Source organism: Geotrypetes seraphini, chromosome 7, assembly GCF_902459505.1.
Source record: "Geotrypetes seraphini chromosome 7, aGeoSer1.1, whole genome shotgun sequence".
Taxonomy (NCBI): Eukaryota; Metazoa; Chordata; class Amphibia; order Gymnophiona; family Dermophiidae; genus Geotrypetes; species Geotrypetes seraphini.
Window position 1 is genome coordinate 53,140,426 of NC_047090.1, and position 20,415 is coordinate 53,160,840.

Genomic DNA, 20,415 nt, shown 5'->3' on the forward strand with positions numbered 1-20,415 from the left:
GTGCCATCGTGCCCAGCAGTCCACTCATGCGGCAGCCTATGGGTCAAAGACCAGTGCCCTAACTGAGACTAGCCTTACCTGCGTACATTCTGGTTCAGCAGGAACTTGTCTAACTTTGTCTTGAATCCCTGGAGGGTGTTTTCCTCTATACCAGCCTTCAGAAGAGCATTCCAGTTTTCTACCACTCTCTGGGTGAAGAAGAACTTCCTTACGCTTAGCGCCCAAGAAAAGGATCTGGGTGTCATCGTAGACAATATGATGAAATCTTCCGCCCAATGTATGGCGGCGGCTAAAAAAGCACATAGGATGCTAGGAATTATTAAAAACAGGATGGTTAACAAGACTAAAAATGTTATAATGCCCCTGTATCGCTCCATAGTGTGACCTCATCTGGAGTATTGTGTTCAATTATGGTCTCCTTATATCGAGAAAGATATAGTGGCGCTAGAAAAGGTTCAAAGAAGAGTGACCAAGATGGTAAAGGGGTTGGAACTCCACTCGTATGAGTAGTCTAAAAAGATTGGGGCTCTTCAACTTGGAAAAGAGACGGCTGAGGGGAGATATGATTGAAGTCTACAAAATCCTGAATGGAGTGGAACCAGGTACAAGTGGATCAATTTCTCACTGTCAAAAATTACAAAGACTAGGACACTCGAAGCTACAGGGAAATACTTTTAAAACCAATTGGAAGAAATTTTTTTTTTTTTTTTAACTCAGAATAGTTAAGCTCTGGAACGCATTGCCAGAGGATGTGGTAAGAGCAGATAGCGCAGCTGGTTTTAAGAAAAGTTTGAACAAGTTCCTGGAGGAAAAGTCCATAGTCTTTGTTATTGAGAGAGATGGGGGAAGCCACTGCTTGCCCTGTATCGGTAGCATGGAATATTGCTACAATTTGGGTTTTGGCCAGGATTGGCCACCATGAGAATGAGCTACTGAGCTTGATAGACCATTGGTCTGAGCCAGTAAGGCTATTCTTATGTTATCTGAAATTTTGTCTTTTTTTTTTTTTTTTTACATTTTTAGCCATTTGCTCTTCATCCTGCGCTTTCACCAGACATACCTCCCTCTTGGCTTCTTTCAGTTTCACCCGGTAGTCCTTTCTGTACTTTTTTTGTTGTTGTTAATATTTCAGGAACGCAAATTCTTTTTACCTTTATTTTCTCCACCACTAGTTTGGAGAACCATGTCTGTTTCCTTTTTCTCTTTTTATTTATTTTTTTCACATAAAGTTCTGTAGCCATTTTTATAGCTCCTTTCAGCTTAGATCACTGTTTTTCTACTTCTCCTATGTCCTCCTCCCATCCTAACATCTCACTCTTCAGGTACTCTCCCATTTTATTAAAGTGTGTATGTTTGAAATCTAGGACTTTTAGTATTGTGCGGCTGCCCTTCAGTTTAGCTGTTAAACCAAACCATTTGATCGCTATTTCCCAGGTGAGCACCTGGGTAACAGGAAAGCTAGACTCGGGAGAGTCTCTGGACATAGTGTACTTGGATTTCAGTAAGGCTTTTGACAGCGTCCCACACTGTAGACTATTAAACAAGATGAAATCTATGGGGTTAGGAGAGACACTAATTGCATGGGTCAATGATTGGCTGAGTGGAAGACGTCAGAGGGTGGTGGTCAGCGGCACCCTCTCTGAGATATCGGAGGTGACCAGTGGAGTGCCACAGGGCTCGGTTTGGGTCCACTCCTTTTTAACATATTCATAAGGGACTTGACCCGAGGGCTTCAGGGTAAAGTAACACTATTCGCTGATGACGCCAAACTATGTAATATAGTAAGTGAAAGCAATCTGCAGGATAGTATGACGCAGGATCTGCTTACGTTGGAAAACTGGTCCTCAACATGGCAGCTGGGCTTCAACGCTAAGAAATTTAAGGTTATGCATCTCGGTAGCAGAAATCCATGCAAACCTTACACCTTAAATGGAGAAACACTAGCTAGGACTTCAGAAGAAAGAGACTTGGGAGTAATCATCAGTGCAGACATGAAGGCCGCCAAACAAGTAGAGAAGGCCTCATCCAAAGCAAGGCAACTTATGGGATGTATCAATAGAAGCTTCGTTAGCCGCAAACCTGAAGTCATAATGCCACTGTACAGAACCATGGTGAGACCTCATCTGGAATACTGTGTGCAATTCTGGAGGCCACATTACCGTAAAGACGTGCTTAGAGTTGAATCGGTTCAGCGGATGGCCACTAGGATGATCTCAGGGCTCAAGGGTCTCTCGTACGAAGAAAGACTAAACAAATTGCAGCTCTACACTCTAGAGGAACGCAGGGAAAGGGGAGACATGATTGAGACATTTAAATACATCACGGGACCTGTCGAGGTGGAAGAAGACATCTTCTTTCTCAAAGGACCCTCGGTCACAAGGGGGCATCCGCTCAAACTCAGAGGAGGGAAATTTGATAGTGACGTAAGGAAGTATTTCTTCACAGAAAGGGTTGTAGATCACTGGAACAAGCTTCCAGAGAAGGTGATCAAGGCCACCAGCGTGCTTGACTTTAAGAATAAATGGGACGTCCTAGTGGGATCCCTACGAGGGTCGAGTTAAGGAACTAGGTCATTAGTACTCAGACGTAATGGGGTGGGTCAGTAGAGTGGGCAGACTTGATGGGCTATAGCCCTTTTCTGCCGTCATCTTTCTATGTTTCTACTCGTAGATTAGATAGTCTCTCCATTTGTCAGGATCAGATCCAATATCGCTTTTTGCCTTGTGGGTTTCATCACCATTTATCTGAGCAGAGCCTCTTGAAAAGTATCCACAATCTTCCTACTTCTTTCCGATTCTGCAAGCAGAACTTTCCAGTCCGCATCAGGTTGAAATCTCCCAACAGCAGCACCTCCTCTTTCTTTCCAAACTTTTGGATATCCACAATCAGGTCTTTATCAATTTGCTACGATTGAATCGGAGGTCTGTAAAGTTCCATCTCCTCTTTTCAGAGTGATCCATATCACTTTGTCCTCTCCCAGGTTCCTTGCATTTCAGTCGCTTGGATATTGATCTTTACATAGAGAGCTGCTTCTCCACCTTTTTGACCATCTCTGTCCTTTCTAATAAGATTATATCCCAATATCCATCCATGGGATTCACCGAACCATGTCTCTGTGATGGCAACAATATCTAGATCTCCCTCTAACATCAGGGCTTGCAGATCATGAACTTTGTTGCTTAGACTGCGAGCATTTGTGGTCATAGTTTCCAGCTATTTGTCAGCGATAATCTCCAGGGTGCCATATACAAACGACAAAGAAATTTGTAACCCATCTCAAAATAAGAAATGTTCGGTATAAGACCATGAAGTAAGGACTAAAAATGTTTAATATTGCAAATTTAATTAAATTGCAAATTTAATTCAATGTTCCAAGTTCGAACCACTTTATCATAATCCATAATGGGAGAAAATTCCAAAAGAGAATGTCTAAAGTATTTTAAAGGAACTATTAACTGAGCTTCCAACCAAATTATCTCTAAAGTTTCATATATTTATAAACATAAAATTTTGTGGGCAGAGCGGATACATAATATTTTAATTGAAGATATGAAAAAATATCTAAGGCCACCCATTCTCATTATGTAATTGAGAGAAGGTTGGAAGAATCCCATATCTCCAAGGATTTGATACAAGTAATGTTTCCTCTCTTACCTGCCCAAAATCCAACAGATTTCATACCAGGTTGAAAGGATCCAGTTCCAGTAATAGGCAACAATGGGGTAATCTGATAATATTATTGCTACTTTACAACAAATCTGACGCCAAATGGTTCGTAAAGGTGCAAGTAAAAAATGATTCCTCAGAACAGCAGACTCCAGCCTAGAAGAATGAAGTAAATAACTGAAGTGATAAGGTTTCCATAAATGAATTTCCACAGAAGTCCAAGAAAAATAAGACATTGAAAGAAACCAGTCATGTATATGTCTCGTATTACAGGAATCTACAAATTGGCATAAAGGCAATAAACCGAGACCTCCCCTATCTATTGGCATAGCCACCATTGGCAATGGAAGACAAGGTCTACCTCCTTTCCAAATAAACCCTTGAAGAAACTTATTTAATTGAAATTCAATTTTTTGATTAAGAATGAGAGGAAGCATCTGATAAATGTAAAGCCATTGAGGTAAAATTACCATATTGTATAGAGCTATTCGCCCCATCAAAGAAATTGGAAAATAACACATTAAAAGTCAAGATTAGTCTTTTCTAACAATGGCTGTATATTTACATCATGAAATTTGAGATCTTGCAGTATTATCCCAAGATATACTACTTTACCTGGCGCCCAAGTTAAGAGAAAGGTGCCAGTCCATTGAGAAGGTAATGACCAAATGAAACGGAAAAACCATCGATTTCTGGTAATTTTTATTGAAATCCAGAATGGAAGTCAAATTAATTCAGTGCATCAAGCAGATGTAATAAAGAATGCTTTGGATCAGTCAATATAAGCATAAGATCATCTGCAAAGGCTAGAACCTTCAATTCACTACCCGCAACTGAGAGGCCCTTTATATGCAACGTGTGCAAAGTATATAATAATGGTTCCAAATAAATAAGAAAAAGTAATGGAGATAATGGACAGCCCTGACATGTCCCTCGAGAAATAACAAAAAGGTGAAGAATAGATGCACGAGGTCTAACATACAGGACATGTAAACAATCAATAAACCATCCTGAGAAACCCATGTGAGAGTGTTGAAAAAAGAAAAGACCATTTCACCCAGTCAAATGCTTTTTGAGCATCAAGACTAGCCAAGAGTCCAGATATCCCTTGTGACTGACCCAACGCCATCAAAACCTTGTGGACATGGAGAACTGATTGTCAACCACAGATAAATCAGACTTGCTCTTGCCCAATAAGTAAAGGTAAATAAGAAGCAAGCCTGTCTGCCACACAGGAGTTAAAATATCACACCAACTGTCCTGGGATGTGGTAAAGTAGTAATTTGTAGTATTCCGTTGTAAAACTATCAGGTCCAGGCACTTTACATGTTGATGATAATTTAATGACTTGCTGAACTTCCACTGCACGCAATGGTGCATTTAATGAATCTCTCATCTGGGGGGTTAATGGGGGTAGTACCGAGTCTTCCAAATATGTCTGCACCAGAAAAGTCTGAGAATGAGAGTCTGCAGTATACAAGTTGGAGAAATAATCACAAAAAGTTTGAGATCCGAGCAGGATTTTTAATATAAGTTCCATCTGATAGATGAATAGAAGGAATCAACCTAGGTCAGGGGTAGGCAATTCTGGTCCTCGAGAGTCAGAACCAGATCAGGTTTTCAGGATATCCACAATAAATATGCATGAGATAGTTGCATCTCAAGGAGGCAGTGCATGCAAATGCATCTTGTACATATTCATTGTGGAGATCCTGAAAACCTGACCAGAATTGCCTACCCCTGACCTAGGTCCACTCCAAGCTTTGGTGAGGTGAGCAAGATAATATCCAGGATGATTACCAAAATGAAACAAACGAAACTTACGACAGGATGATTACCAAAATGAAACAAACGAAACTTACGATAAATGTGTTTAGACTGCTCATGTAGAAAAGCATTTAAGGCTACTTGTGTGTCCTCTTTGCGTTCTGAACTAGGTGTTAGAGAAATAATTTTGGAAGCTATGCAACAATTACGTCTGCAACATATGCTATAACATCTCCACGGAGTACAGCCTTGGATGCTTCCCAAAAGAGAATCAAAGTCCAATAGAACTTGAAAACTAGTAAAGCCTGCCTGTTTTTCCACAAGAAATTGTTGGAAATGAGGATCATCATAAGTAGGCCAGAAATTGTCAATTGCCACTTCTACAGGTGCCTAGCTCCAAATCTACAAATATCAGAGCATGATCAGAAATGGCCATCGGGCCAATGGTAGATGATGATACCCAAGGAAACATGGATTGAGATATAAGAATATAATCAATACTAGTTTTTTAGCCCGTTACATTAACAGGTGCTAGAATAGATGTGTAAACTTAGGCATTTCTTTCTTTCTTTTTCTTTCTGTCTCTCTCCCTGCCCCTTTTTTTCTGCCTGTCTTTCTTTCTGTCTCTTTCCCTGGCCTCCTGTCTTTCTTTCTGTCGCTCTCCCTTTCCCATCTGTCTTTCTTTCTGTTGCTCTCCCCCTGTTTGTCTTTCTTTCCATCTCTCTCCCTGGCCCCCTGTCTGTCTTCCCCCGGACAGCCACAGTGCCCGTTCACCTACCAGTCTTGCGCTCCCAGCCGGGGCTTCTGAATGCCGTCACCCCAGCTAATCATCAGCCGTCTTGGTCTCGGCCGCTCCGTGGTGCTAGGCAGGCGCAGCCAATGCTGCTGTCACACCATCCCGCCACTGAGCCAGCCAATGGACATCACCCTTGTGGCTGGCATTGTGAAGGGGCGGTGCGGTGTGGCCTGCTCTGAGGGGAGGGGGGAAGTCCGCTGTCTTTTCCGCCTCCAGTTTCGCTCAGCTCTTGTTTCCGCCGTGCTATGGTCTGTAACATTAACATGTGCTATAATGTGTATGTCTGTCTATTTCTTTCTCTCTCTGTCTCCATAGTCGCTTTCTGTATTTGTCTTTCTTTCTGTCTGTCTTTTGGCTGTCCACCACCACCCCTTTCCTGCTTCCCCTGTCCATTCTCCCTTCCTTTTACCTCCCCTGTGTCCACCACTACCACCACCCCTTCACTGCTCCCTTTATCCAGCAGCAGCCCTTTTCCCTGTTTTACCTCCCCCATCCATCATCACCTCTTTCCTGCTCCCCCTGTCCAGCAGTAGGCCTCCTCCCTTCCTTTATCCCAGGACAAGCAGGCATGATATTCTCACATGTGGGTGACGTCATCTACGGAGCCCCAGCGCGGACAGCTTTTCAAGCAAACTTGATTGAAGTTTCAAGTTTGCACACTGCACCACGCATGTGCGTGCCTTCTAGCCCACTAGAGGGCGCATCCCACCTCGTGGTCCTCAGTTCAAATTTTTCCGCGGAGCAAGAAAGCCCTGTGGATCTGAGCTCCAGTGTTTTGCCTTCTAGCTGCCGCGTTTAGTTTGTTTTTCCATCGAATTAGTTCGCGGTGCTGCTTTCTTTTCTGTTCTTTTCTTTAAAAAAAAAAAAAAAAAAAAAATATTTTGTTTTTCGTTGGGCTCCGGGGGCTCCCGGAAGCCGTGGCCGCGGGACGTTGGTCGTTCCCGGCCTTCTTCTTTTTCTTCACTTGATGTCCCGTCCTGTTACGGGATTCAAAAAATGCAGCCGGTGTGAGAGGTTACTTTCCATCACTGACCCTCACCGGTGGTGCATTGTCTGCCTTGGGCCCGAACATCCGACAGCGTCGTGTGATCGTTGTGCAACTTTCCAAAACAGGGCCCTCCGCCGCCGTAAGGCCAGAATGGCTGAATTGTTCGCCGTCGACGCGCCGCCTAAGGCCTCGACGTCGGCCTCGGCTTCGGCCCCGGCCTTGACCTCAGCCTCGGCGTCCTCGGGGGCCTCGGCTTCGCCTCGGCCCTCGTCTTCGAAGGCGTCGTCAGCGAAGCCAGCTTCGGGTAAGTCCTCTGTTCCATCCCCTTCAGCAAAGAAGCCATCCTCGACTCAGGCCAAGGCGGGTGGGTCGACCCCGGCCCCGCATCGGACCTCGACGTCGCACACCCCGAGGGAATGCTCGAGACCGAGGTCGCCCTCCAGGGAGTGTGCCCCGGACTCGGAACTCCCCACCTTCGTGGGGATTCCGGCCTTCCAGGATCTCCTCCGAGCCCTGATCTCATCGGAGCTGTCGGGAGCCCTGGAAGTGTTGCAGCGTGCTGCGGTTCCGGCGGCCTCGACCTCGGCCGGGGCGCCTTCGGTCTCGGAGGCCCCGGCCTCGGCCCCCTCGACCTCGGGAGCCCCGGCCTCGGCGACCTCGGTCCCGGGTACTGTGGCCCCGTTCACCTCGGCCCCGCCCCTGACCTCGACCTCGGGGGAGCCTCCTGAGCGGAGTGTGAGGCCCAAAGAAAAGTTGCGCAGAGTGCGCCGTCTTTCCTCCTCTTCCTCCGGGTCTTCCCGGGACGCCTCGCCCTCGACGCGACCTCGGACGAGTCGCCGATCGAGGAAGTCTAAGCGGCCCCGAGGCTCGCCTCGGCGCGATCGTTCCTCGTCGTTCGGGGGCGAGGCGCTGCAGGTGTCGGAGTTGCACCTCGACAACCCGAGGCTCCTCCGCTCACCTCGTGGGAAGTCTTCCCGTGCCGCCTCGCCGAGGAAATGGGAGAGTGTTCCACGGACCCCGGGGTCCTCGCCCAAGGGTTCTGCGAGGAGGATAAATTCCCCTTCCCCCTCGAGGGCTTTGGAGAGGGGATCCTGGGATTCGGGATCTGTTAGGGATCCTCATTATTCTCATGAGGCCTCCCCCCTCTCCTCGGTGGGGCGGTCGAGAACCCCGTCTCCCCAGGCTAGGCCGTCCTCATTTTCATCCTTTGTTCAGGACATGGCTCAAGCCCTGGGGATTGACCTGATGGTAGGTTCTCGGTATTCCAAAGAATTTTTGGAGGAACAGGACCTTCCCACTCCTCCTAGAGAGGTGCCTAGACTCCCTCTCAACAGTGTCCTTCTGCAGACCTGGCTGAAGAACTTGTCAAACCCTCTTACAGTCACGTCTGTACCTTCAAAAATGGAATCGAAATATAGGACGATTCCCCCTAAGGGGTTCGATAAGGCGCAGCTCTCCCACCAGTCTCTTCTGGTGGAGTCTGCTCTTAAAAAATCACAGCCCTCACGGGTTTCTGCGGCGGTTCCACCCGGCAGGGAGGGGCGGACCCTGGACAAGTTTGGCCGTCGCCTCTATTCAAATTCCCTGATGGCCACCAGGGTTCTAAATTACGCCTTCACCTTTTCCTCCTACTTGCGTGGTATGGTGAAGGACCTTCCTCAATATCGAAACTCGTTACCGGACTCCCAAAGAGCAGGATTCGAGAAGTTTATGTCCAACCTGTCTCAATTGCGATTGTACCTATTCCATGCAGTGTACGACGCCTTTGAGCTGGTTTCGAGGGTGTCGGCCTTCGCAGTGGCCATGCGCCGCTTGGCCTGGCTTCGCACCCTCGACATGGACCCAAACCTGCAGGAACGTCTTGCAGACTTGCCGTGTGTGGGGTCCGAGTTATTTGACGAGTCATTGGATGCGGCGACCAAGCGGTTGTCGGAGCAGGAGCGCTCTTTAGCATCCCTGGTCCGCCCCAAACCTAGGCCCCCGCCGCAGAAACCTTTTCGGCCTCCGCCGCGCCGATACCCTCAGAAGTCGACCCCGGCTTTCTCGAGACCGCCTCCGAGACGTCCGTCTCAGCGAGGCAGAGGGGGACAAACCCAAGCCCCGGCGCAGGGCCCTTCTAAGCCCGCGCCTTCCTTTTGACGGGCTGAGCGGACGGGGCGGGTTCCCCTCCGCACTTTCACAGGAACCCCTTCCTATCGGGGGGCGTCTTCGGTCCTTCCGGGAGGCATGGACCGGGATTACCTCAGACGCTTGGGTGCTCCGGACCGTCTCCGAGGGCTACTCGCTCAACTTTGTGTCCTCGCCGCCGGACAGTCCCCCAAGTCTAGTCTCTTGCAACCGTTCGCAGTTACCGACCCTTCTGACCGAAGCCAAAGCACTCTTGAAGCTTCGGGCGGTCGAGCCGGTCCCCAAGGACCAGTGGGGTACGGGGTTTTACTCCCGTTACTTTTTGGTCCCAAAAAAGACCGGGGACCTGCGCCCCATACTGGACCTCAGGAAGCTCAACAAATTCCTGGTCCGGGAGAAGTTTCGAATGCTATCTCTCCCGGTTTTGTATCCTCTCTTGGAGGAAGGGGACTGGATGTGCTCCCTCGACTTGAAGGAAGCATATACCCATGTTCCGGTGCACCCCGCCTGCCGAAGATTTTTACGATTCCAGGTGGGGGACCTCCACCTCCAGTACAGGGTACTGCCCTTCGGCCTGGCCGCATCCCCACGAGTATTCACGAAGTGCATGGTGGTGGTTGCGGCAGCCCTGAGGTCTCGTGGACTCCATGTGTTCCCTTACCTGGACGATTGGCTCATCAAAGCCCCGACCAGGGAGGGGGTTATCTCAGCGACCCGACAGTCTATTGCCTTCCTGCAAACCCTCGGGTTCGAGATAAACTTTCCAAAGTCTCAGTTGAGGCCGGCTCAGTCTCTTCAATTCATAGGTGCGGTGCTGGACACGGTGCGCCTGCGCTCCTACCTTCCGACCCAGCGGTTGGAAGCCTTGGTACGGATGGGCCGCCAGGTCTCTCAACTATCAATGGTGTCGGCCAAGCGCATGATGATGCTGCTCGGCCATATGGCCTCGACGGTACACGTCACGCCATTTGCAAGGCTGCATCTGAGGATCCCTCAGTGGACCCTCGCGTCCCAGTGGCGTCAGGAGTGCGATCCGGTGTCTCGCCTCATTTCGGTGACCCCGCTTTTGCGGAAATCGCTGCGTTGGTGGACAGACTCTTCAAATCTGTCCATGGGGCTACTGTTTCGCACTCCTCCTTTTCGCAAGGTCCTGACCACGGACTCCTCGGAGTACGCGTGGGGAGCCCACCTCGACGGTCTTCGCACGCAGGGCCTGTGGTCGGCAGAAGACCGTCGGTGTCATATCAACGTGCTAGAGCTGCGGGCCATCTTCCTAGCACTTCGAGCCTTCGTTCACATATTGCAGGACCAGGTGGTCCTCGTCCGCACGGACAATCAGGTGGCAATGTACTATGTGAACAAGCAGGGGGGAACGGGGTCTTGGCCCCTCTGTTCCGAGGCTCTTCGCCTTTGGGAGTGGGCGGTCTCCCGGAACATCTTCCTCCGGGCGGTCTACATCCAAGGAGAACTGAATTGTCTGGCGGACAAACTCAGTCGACTTCTGCAACCGCACGAGTGGACTCTACACTCAGCAGTTCTGCGCGAGGTTTTCGCTCGCTGGGGAACGCCTCAGGTGGATCTGTTTGCCTCTCCGGAGACACACAAACTACCACTGTATTGTTCTCGGATGTACTCGCGGGATCGTCTGGAAGCGGATGCCTTCCTCCTCGATTGGGAAGGGAGGTTCCTGTATGCATTCCCTCCTTTCCCTCTGATCATGCGAACGTTAGTACATCTGAAATCGTCCACGGCCACGATGATTCTCATAGCACCTCGGTGGCTGCGTCAGCACTGGTTCTCCCTGCTACTTCAGCTCAGTGCCAGGGAGCCTCTTCCTCTGCCTGTCTTTCCTTCTCTGCTGTCTCAGAGTCAAGGATCCATGTTACATCCAAATCTGCAGTCATTGCACCTGACAGCTTGGTTTCTTGTTCCCTGACTCCTCCGGACCTGTCTCAATCGGTGAGGGAGGTGTTGGAAGCCTCCCGCAAGATCTCGACGAGGCTTTGCTATTCGCAGAAATGGACCAGGTTTTCCACCTGGTGTTCGTCTTTTCACCTGGATCCGGTATCGGTTCAGGTATCCTCGGTTTTGGACTACTTATTCCATTTGTCGCGCTCTGGCTTGAAAACCACTTCGGTGCGTGTTCATCTTAGTGCGATTTCTGCTTTCCACCAACCTCTGGATGGACGCCCTCTGTCACTCCATCCCTTGGTGACACGCTTCATGAAAGGGTTACTCAGGGTTTGTCCCCCTCTTAAGCCTCCTTCTGTCGTGTGGAATTTGAATGTGGTTTTGGCTCAACTGATGAAACCCCCTTTTGAGCCACTCAACAAGTCCCTCTTGAAATTTCTGACTTGGAAGGTGGTCTTTCTGATTGCCCTCACCTCCGCTAGGTGGATTGGGGAGTTGCAAGCCTTGGTTGCGGATCCCCCTTTTACCGTATTCCATCACGACAAGGTGGTTCTCCGCAACCATCCTAAGTTTGTCCCTAAGGTTGTTTCTGATTTCCACCTCAATCAGTCCATTGTCCTTCCTGTGTTCTTTCCCAAGCCCCACTCCCATCCTGGCGAGGCGGCGCTCCACACGCTTGACTGTAAGAGGGCGTTGGCGTATTACCTTCAACGCACCAGGTCTCATCGGAAGGTCCCTCAATTGTTTTTGTCCTTCGATCCCAATCGATTAGGGCATCCAGTTTCCAAGCGCACTCTGTCTAACTGGTTGGCCGCTTGCATTTCCTTTTGCTATGCTCAGGCTGGCCTTCCTCCCCCGGGTCGAGTCACGGGGCACAAGGTCCGAGTGATGGCAGCTTCGATAGCCTTCCTCCGATCCACTCCGATGGAGGACATATGTAAGGCTGCCACTTGGTCTTCGGTTCATACATTCACCTCTCATTACTGTCTGGACACTTTATCCAGGAGTGACGGCCGGTTTGGCCAGTCAGTTTTGCAAAATCTGTTTTCCTAAATTGCCATCCTCCCACCTGCCCTTTTTTGGTTGGCTTGGAGGTCACCCACATGTGAGAATATCATGCCTGCTTGTCCTGGGATAAAGCACAGTTACTTACCGTAACAGGTGTTATCCAGGGACAGCAGGCATATATTCTCACAACCCGCCCGCCTCCCCGGGGATGGCTTCCTTGCTAGTTATGGAACTGAGGACCACGAGGTGGGATGCGCCCTCTAGTGGGCGAGAAGGCACGCACATGCGTGGTGCAGTGTGCAAACTTGAAACTTCAATCAAGTTTGCTTGAAAAGCTGTCCGCGCCGGGGCTCCGTAGATGACGTCACCCATATGTGAGAATATATGCCTGCTGTCCCTGGATAACACCTGTTACGGTAAGTAACTGTGCTTTTTCCCCCCTCCTGTCCATCAGTACCTCTTCCTGCTCCCCCTGTCCAGCAGTAGGCCGCCTGCCTTCCTTTTTTTCCCCCCGTCCTATGTAATACCTGAGTGCTTTAGCTGTGCTGCCGTCGCCACTCTGTGAAGGCCTCCTCCTGTCAGCCGCCGCTCCGCCCAACCCGCCGCCGAGATGCATCTCCAGCCAGTGCCAATAGGCACGCTGCCTTTGTCTTTTTCACAGGTCCAGGGCACCTATCATACGTGGCTCACGCAGGCAAGCGACATTTACCTGGCCAGGCTTCCGCCCTCCCTTCTCCGCTTGGGCAGCATCTTGCTCTTCCTCCAGCTCTCTCTTTACCTCATAAACCAAGAGACGTGGACACAATTGCAGTCCTTGCGACTCCGCCCTCCTAGAACCCTGTGACGTTTACGGAGCACTGCCTGCCGGGAAGAGTAGTCTTACAATCAAGTGGTATTCAGTCGCGTTGCTTGCTTCTGAACTCTGAAGGCTGACTACGGGGGATCGTTTTTTTGTTGCAAAATGGGGAGACCGGAGGAACGGAGTGACTTCTGGAGGCGATCAGCGGCTGGCTGCGGTCCCGGCTGGAGTCCTTGTGACGTAAGTGCGCATGTGCACTCTCACCGGCACATCCCAACAGATCAGATCTTGGGGAATATGCAGCAAGAGTGCGCATGCACGCTTAGCATATTATTATTATGCTAAGAATGGGAAAGATGTGTATAGTCTCCAAGAATCAACTAAATCTAATGTAGAACATAAATAGAGAATTCCCTTAAGAGGAATAGAAGTCTGTCCTGAGGAAGACCCATCTAGAGAAGGATCCAACACTTGGTTCAAATCTCAAGCTAAAATAAGGGGACCAGCTTCAAAATTCAATGCAGTCTGAACCAAGGAGTGGAAAAAGGCATGCTCGTAGATAGTTGGAGCATATACCACTAATAGATTAAAAGAAAAGGAACTCTGTTACCTGTAACAAAAGAAAGTGACCATAGGAATCTTTAGCTAGCAGTTTAGTATGGCATTGTAAGTTTTTACTAATTAAGATAGCTACTCCTCCCTTTTTACAGTTAGTTGAAGAACAGTAAGCTTCTCCCACCCAACCAGTTTTAAGTTTCATATGTTCTATATCAGATAACCTTGTCTCTTGCAAACAGACTATGTCTATCTCCTGGCTTTGGATAGATGAGAGCAATTTAGTACAGTGGTGCCTCACACAACGAACTTAATTCGTTCCAGAAGCAAGTTTGTTATGCGAAAAGTTCATTATGTGAAACGCGTTTTCCCATAACAATACATGTTAAAAAAAAAAATTTGTTCTGCAGCATAAAATATGCTAAGATGACATAAAAAAAGATAAATTTGTCAAAATGGTGAAAATGGTGGTCTTGCTGAGGCCAAACTCTTTGACGAGGTCACACTGTTTTACCCCACATTCACTCCTAATTATTTCCCGTTTCATTTCAACAGAAATCACCTTCCTGCTTTTTTTAGAAGCCATGATATATAAAAAATATTGAGTTTATCTTAAAAGGACGACTGTATACAGTGAGAGAGGGCAGTTAAGCGCAGTGACTAACGACTGCCTGCAGTGCCTGCGCGGAAGGATGCAATACATCGGCAGCTCGGGCGACTTCGTTGTGTGAAACTAAGTTCGTTGTGTGAAACTAAGTTCGTTGTGTGAAACTAAGTTCGTTGTGTGAAACTAAGTTCGTTGTGTGAAACTAAGTTCGTTGTGTGAAACTAAGTTCGTTGTGTGAAACTAAGTTCGTTGTGTGAAACTAAGTTCGTTGTGTGAATCAAGACATGAAGTTCGTTGTGTGCAGCGTTCGTTGTGCGAGGCGTTCGTTATGCGAGGCACCACTGTACGTTTAATAACTGAGTTTATCCCTGATACATTCCAAGAAGCAATTCTCAGCGAAGAAGGCAATTTAATCACCATTGTCCCAAACATAAAAAGATGTAATTTTCAAAGAAATAAAGTTGTAACATCTAGAGGCCCAGCCTTCCCCCCCCACCCCCCAATGGAATTGTCACTTTTGTATGATTAGAAATTAAAGGGGTATAGCAACATAAAAACTAAGAAGAGGAAAGGTTAAACAACAAGAAATGAAATAAAAGAAAAATCATACAATCAAACCCCAAAATTTACAGTCCTGGAAGACCACCCATCCCTCTCCCAAATCCCCCCCTCCATGTCCCCAATGGCCTACTGGGCCTACCTTTTAATCTGACCCTGCTTATGTGAATGGTTTCTTGTTCACTGTTTATTTAGATTTATTGCTCATTCTATTTTCTATGTTCACAGCAGAATGTTTGTTGCTGAGAGAGTACCCTGTGCCTTTCAGTGGAGTTTGATTGCTTTGATACCAACTTGAGGGTGTTGTGCTCCACTTCAGATGAGGAAGAGTTTAATGTTTTTATGATACGCTTCTGTTGCAGGAATGGTGTTCAACAGTTACAGTATAAAACTCCCTTGTATCCTAACAGAACTTAATCTGTTGCTTCTGCTCATGTATGTCATAAGATCACCTTTGCAGTGGTCTCATGTGTGCTCTTGCATTCCCCTCCAATATGCCTGAAACCTCCCTGACACCTTTCTATAAAAAATCTCTGCTGTACACTGAATTGTTGGACTTCAATGAAGCTGCTTTTTTTTATCAACAACTAGAATTATAAATACATAATTTCAACATCAAATAATTTGAGCTAGTTTGCTCAATGTTTTACCATTTACTGTGTTAGATGCAAAGGGGTAAAGTAGTTTAGTTAACAAGTTAACCTAGGGATAAGGGTTTCAGTCCTCCCACTAATGCTTCCTGTGACCTTGAATAAGTCCCATTGCTTTGGTACAAAACTTATTGTAAGCACACAAGTGGGAAAGCTATTCAGAAAAGGAAATTTTAAATGTAAACTAATTGTACAGGTGTTATAGATTTAAATGTGCTTCACGGCTCTGAATTTATATTGGATATTGATACTCAAAGCAGCCCATCAATGATTTGTCAATTTGACTTAACAGTTGCTGAAAGCCCAAAAGAAGGCTCTGAGACGAGAAGCTATTCTGAAAATTGAGCTTGATAAGAAGAAACTACGAACAATTTTCCATGCCCAATATGTGCTTAAAAACTTACGCCAGGAACATGTGCAGAAAGACTTTAGAGAAGGCTGCAATGGTGCATCCTACCTGTCTTCTAAAGAACTTGACTACCTAATTAAGTTCTCAAAACTAACCTGTCCTGAGAGAAAGAAAAGCATGAGGTAAGGGAATAAAAGTTGAGAGGATGGCAGGAAATTCATACTGAAGACGTGGCCTAGTGGTTAGAACTGTTGCCTCGGTATCCTAAGGTTGCAGGTTCAAGCCCAGTGCTGCTGCTTATGACCCCGGTACCATAGTTAAATTGGGAGTCCACTGGGACAGATAAAGGCAAAAACTTAGTACTTGAAAAAGCAAAGTTACTTACCTATAGTAGGTGTTTTTGAGGACAGCAGGTGCATATTTTTACGTGTGGGGACAACCACAGAACCTGGCACAGACAATGCTACCACGTGCACTTTCACTCAAAATTTTTTAAGGCACTTCGCTTACTGCACATGTGCCAGTGCCTTGCCGCTCAATGTCAGCTTATGGAACCTTCAGTTCAGTAATAGTTCAGCAGGTTGTGAGAATATGCCTGCTTGTCCTCTGGAGAAAGCTGTGTTAACTCATACCTGTAGTAGCTGTTCTCGGAGGACAAGCAGGCGTTATATTCTCTTGTGAGACTTCCCAGCAACCAGGATTGAGTTTAGACAAGTAAAATGGATATATCAATATGAGGGTTGGAGGGAAAATTACTCAGGAATTAAAAAGATTTTGTATAACTGTTTGCTTAATTTACTGTCTGTTTTGGAGTCTTCTTTAAACAGTTTTTCAAGTTTATTAGGATTTTATATACCGCCTATCAAGGTTATCTAAGCGGTTTTACAATTGGGTACTCAAGCATGAATTGAGGGCCAAGTAGCTGCTTTGCAAATATCTTCTATAGATGTAGAGTGGAAATGAGCCAACTGAGGCAGCTATAGCCTTTAGATTGTGGGCTGTTAACTCAACTACTTGGACTTCCAGAAAGCGTTCGACAAAGTTCCACACGAAAGACTTCTCAGGAAACTACAAAGCCATGGCATAGAGGGAGATATACAAAGATGGATAGGCAAATGGCTGGAAAACCGAAAGCAGAGAGTGGGCATAAATGGGAAGTTCTCCGACTGGGAGAAAGTGACTAGTGGTGTACCCCAGGGTTCGGTACTTGGGCCGATCCTTTTTAATATTTATATCAATGACCTGGAAGAAGGAACATCCAGTGAGATCATCAAGTTTGCAGATGATACAAAACTATGCCGGGCAATCAGATCGCAGGAGGATAGAGAGGAACTCCAGAGCGACTTGTGTCGGTTAGAAACATGGGCGGAGAAATGGCAGATGAAGTTCAATGTGGAGAAATGCAAGGTAATGCATTTAGGCAATAAGAATAAGGAATACGAGTATACAATGTCAGGTGCAACTCTGGGGAAGAGTGAACAAGAAAAGGACCTGGGTGTACTGATAGATAGGACCCTGAAGCCGTCGGCACAATGCGCGGCAGCGGCAAAGAAGGCAAATAGAATGTTGGGCATGATAAAGAAAGGAATCTCGAGTAAATCGGAGAAAGTTATAATGCCGCTTTATAGGGCAATGGTCAGACCACACTTGGAATACTGCGTCCAACATTGGTCTCCCTACCTAAAGAAGGATATAAAACTGCTGGAGAGGGTGCAGAGACGAGCAACAAAACTGGTGAAGGGTATGGAGAAACTGGAATACGAGGATAGACTTATAACACTAGGATTGTTCTCCCTTGAGAAAAGGAGACTGCGTGGGGATATGATAGAGACCTTCAAAATACTGAAAGGAATCGACAAAATAGAGCAGAGAAGATTATTTACATTGTCCAATTTGACACGGACTAGAGGACATGTAATGAAGCTAAGGGGGGACAGGTTCAGGACTAATGTCAGGAAGTTCTGCTTCACTCAGAGAGTGGTTGACACCTGGAATGCCCTCCCATAGGAGATTATTGCGGAATCGACCGTCCTGGGCTTCAAGAGCAAACTAGATGCATATCTCCCTAAGAGAGGCATATAAAGATATGGTGGACTATAAATTATGCCAGGTGTACACCTGGCAGGGCCTCCGCATGTGCGGATCGCCGGACTTGATGGACCGAAGGTCTGATCCGGAGATGGCAGTTCTTATGTTCTTATGTTCTTAACTTTGTAGCGTCAGCTCAGCCTGAGTATACATGAAGGAGACATAATCTGCCAGCCCAGGAGATGGTTATCTTGGAAATGGGAACTCTCAAGTTAGGGTCGTAAGCTACAAAGAGCTGGAAGGAAGTTTGTGAGATTTAGTCAGATTGTGGTAGTATGCCAAAGCATGTTTGCAGTTCAAAGTGTGAAGAGCTGCTTCAACTGGATGGGAATGTGGTTTCAGGAAGAAAACGGGCAGAAGTATGGACTGGCTGAGATGGAATTCTGAGACGACTTTAGGCATAATCGTGTATAAGGTGGATCCCACACATGTTTGAGAAATTCATTAACCTGGCAAGTGGGCATGAGGACTATTGGGAAACTACTTTCCAAGTAAGAAATTTGAAAGAGCAAATTGCAAGTAGCTCAGGGATTTCATAAGAGTAGATACTATCGCAGGCAACAGGTGAAAACTTGATAAGTGGCTTTTGGTAAGATACTTTCATGAATCTGGATACCAATGGATGAACAGAGTACATCTCAGTACCATCATTGCATTGCATTTCATACTCCCTTGGACAAGAAACTTAAAGTTAGTCTTTAGGCCAGAATTAGAGAGATGAAGAAGGTAGCCCAGAAAGGATGGGAGTGGACATGTGATGGGTTTAAGTACACACCAGGCATAAAATCTGATCCATTTGAAGTAATAATATTGCTCAATGGAAGACTTTCTGGATGCTTCATTGAGACTACAGTGGAGAGGATGAAAGTATTACCTGCTTGATGAAAGACACCATGCTTCGAGTGCTAACATGTTGGGGCTCACATGAAACAGCTGTTCCGTATGAGCAATTGCAAATAGCTGAGTTCTTGGGTTGAGAGCTCTAGGAGAGGAAACCAAGGTTGACATGGCCAGCAAGGTGCAATAAGGATCACGATGCCCTGATCATGGCAAAGTTTATGTAAAGCTCTCCTTATGAAAGGGATTGGAGAGAATGTATGGAGGAATTTGTTCTCCCAAATTAATGAGGAAAGCGTCAAAACTCCAGGTGTTTGGGTGGTGTAGTCTGGAGAAGAAGAGATGAAGTTTGTGGGGGATGCAAGGAATTCTATCTACAGAGTCCCCCCCCCATTGAGAGAAAATCTGATGCAAGACTGTTCACGCTAAGGCTGAAGGAATCTGTTGAGCCTGTCTAAATACATTTAGCTTCCCCACTAGATAAACTGCTCACAAAAAAGCAATCGCCCAAGTCCAAATCTGAATTGCTTCTGTGCAAAAAGGGTGAGATGCTTTGCCCCCATATTCAGATAGAACATATGACTTGTCAGTTCAGATGAGGACTGCATGTTGAAGGAGTTTGTCCTGGAATGTTTTGAGAGCATTGTATATTATTTGTAGTTCAGAGATTTATATGGATTTTCTTATGAGGTGCCTGAACTCCTTGTGTGGAGGCTGTTGAGATGAGCACCCCAGCTTAAGTCAAAGCATCTGTGGTGAGGAGTTTGAGAGGGAAAACCTCCAGTGAGGTTAGAAGGAGCCATCCACTGGGGACAAATTGTATCGGTAGTTGTCGGCACCCTTAATTCCTAGCTGCATGTTTTCCCAGTAGATTTAAGCATTTTACTTGATTTTTTTACTGGACCGGATTGTAAGAATTGGGTTATCTGAGGCTATAAACATCTTGAGCAGTTATGAGCTTGAAACAGTGAGCACTTTGGCCAGCTTCAGTTATATGAAAAACTGATCTGAAGCGTGCCCTTCATCCAACATGGCATCAGCAGACTCCACTGGAATGGCAAAGGACAGATGCTGTTGATGAAAACCAAGTAAATATTACTGAGCCGATGACACCAGCAAACCTGTATAGTAAATTAAGAGCCTGGATGTCAGAAATAAGACAAAGCTGCTCGGATGAATTGCAACATGCTGGCCTCCACTATGAGGAGACATAGCAGCCTTAGGTCACAGAGTGGCAGATATGGAGAAACGGCTCAATGACCAGACTGACACACTAACATTAGTGGACCAAATGCTACAGGATTATAAAAATATATTGCAGCTTACAGGCAAAATAGAAAATCTGGAAAATAGGTGATGTTGCAACCTTTGTTTCTGCAGGGTCCCAGAAACCCTGGAATAAACAAATTTGGAAGAAGTAGTACAAAAAATAGTATTTATATTGCTTAAAGAGTAAATGCCTTAGATTGAGACAGCAATACAACTAGAATGAACACATTGGGGCTCAATCGAAAGAGAAAAACATCCAAAAACCGGCCTAAGTTGGCACTTGGACAAACATTTCTCAAAAACATCCAAGTGCCGATAATAAAAACGGGTTTTGGATGTATTTCTAAACGACCTAGGCCTTCATAGTGCTGCTGAATGACCAAAGCTAAATGGGGCGTTTCGGTAGGTGTGTCGAGGGCGAGAGTTGGGCGGGACGTGGG

At 46.7% G+C, this 20,415-nt stretch overlaps 1 protein-coding gene across 11 annotated transcripts in view; it reads left to right on the forward strand.

Annotated features, from left to right (window-relative positions):
• Nucleotides 1-20,415, forward strand: part of CAPRIN2 (caprin family member 2) — a 331,530-nt gene that overhangs the window by 51,228 nt on the left and 259,887 nt on the right. For all 11 annotated transcript variants that reach the window (XM_033952547.1, XM_033952545.1, XM_033952548.1 and 8 more), the window contains exon 5: nt 15,725-15,963. In XM_033952547.1, coding sequence (XP_033808438.1) covers nt 15,725-15,963 — 239 coding nt within the window. The remainder of the gene's footprint in view (nt 1-15,724; nt 15,964-20,415) is intronic.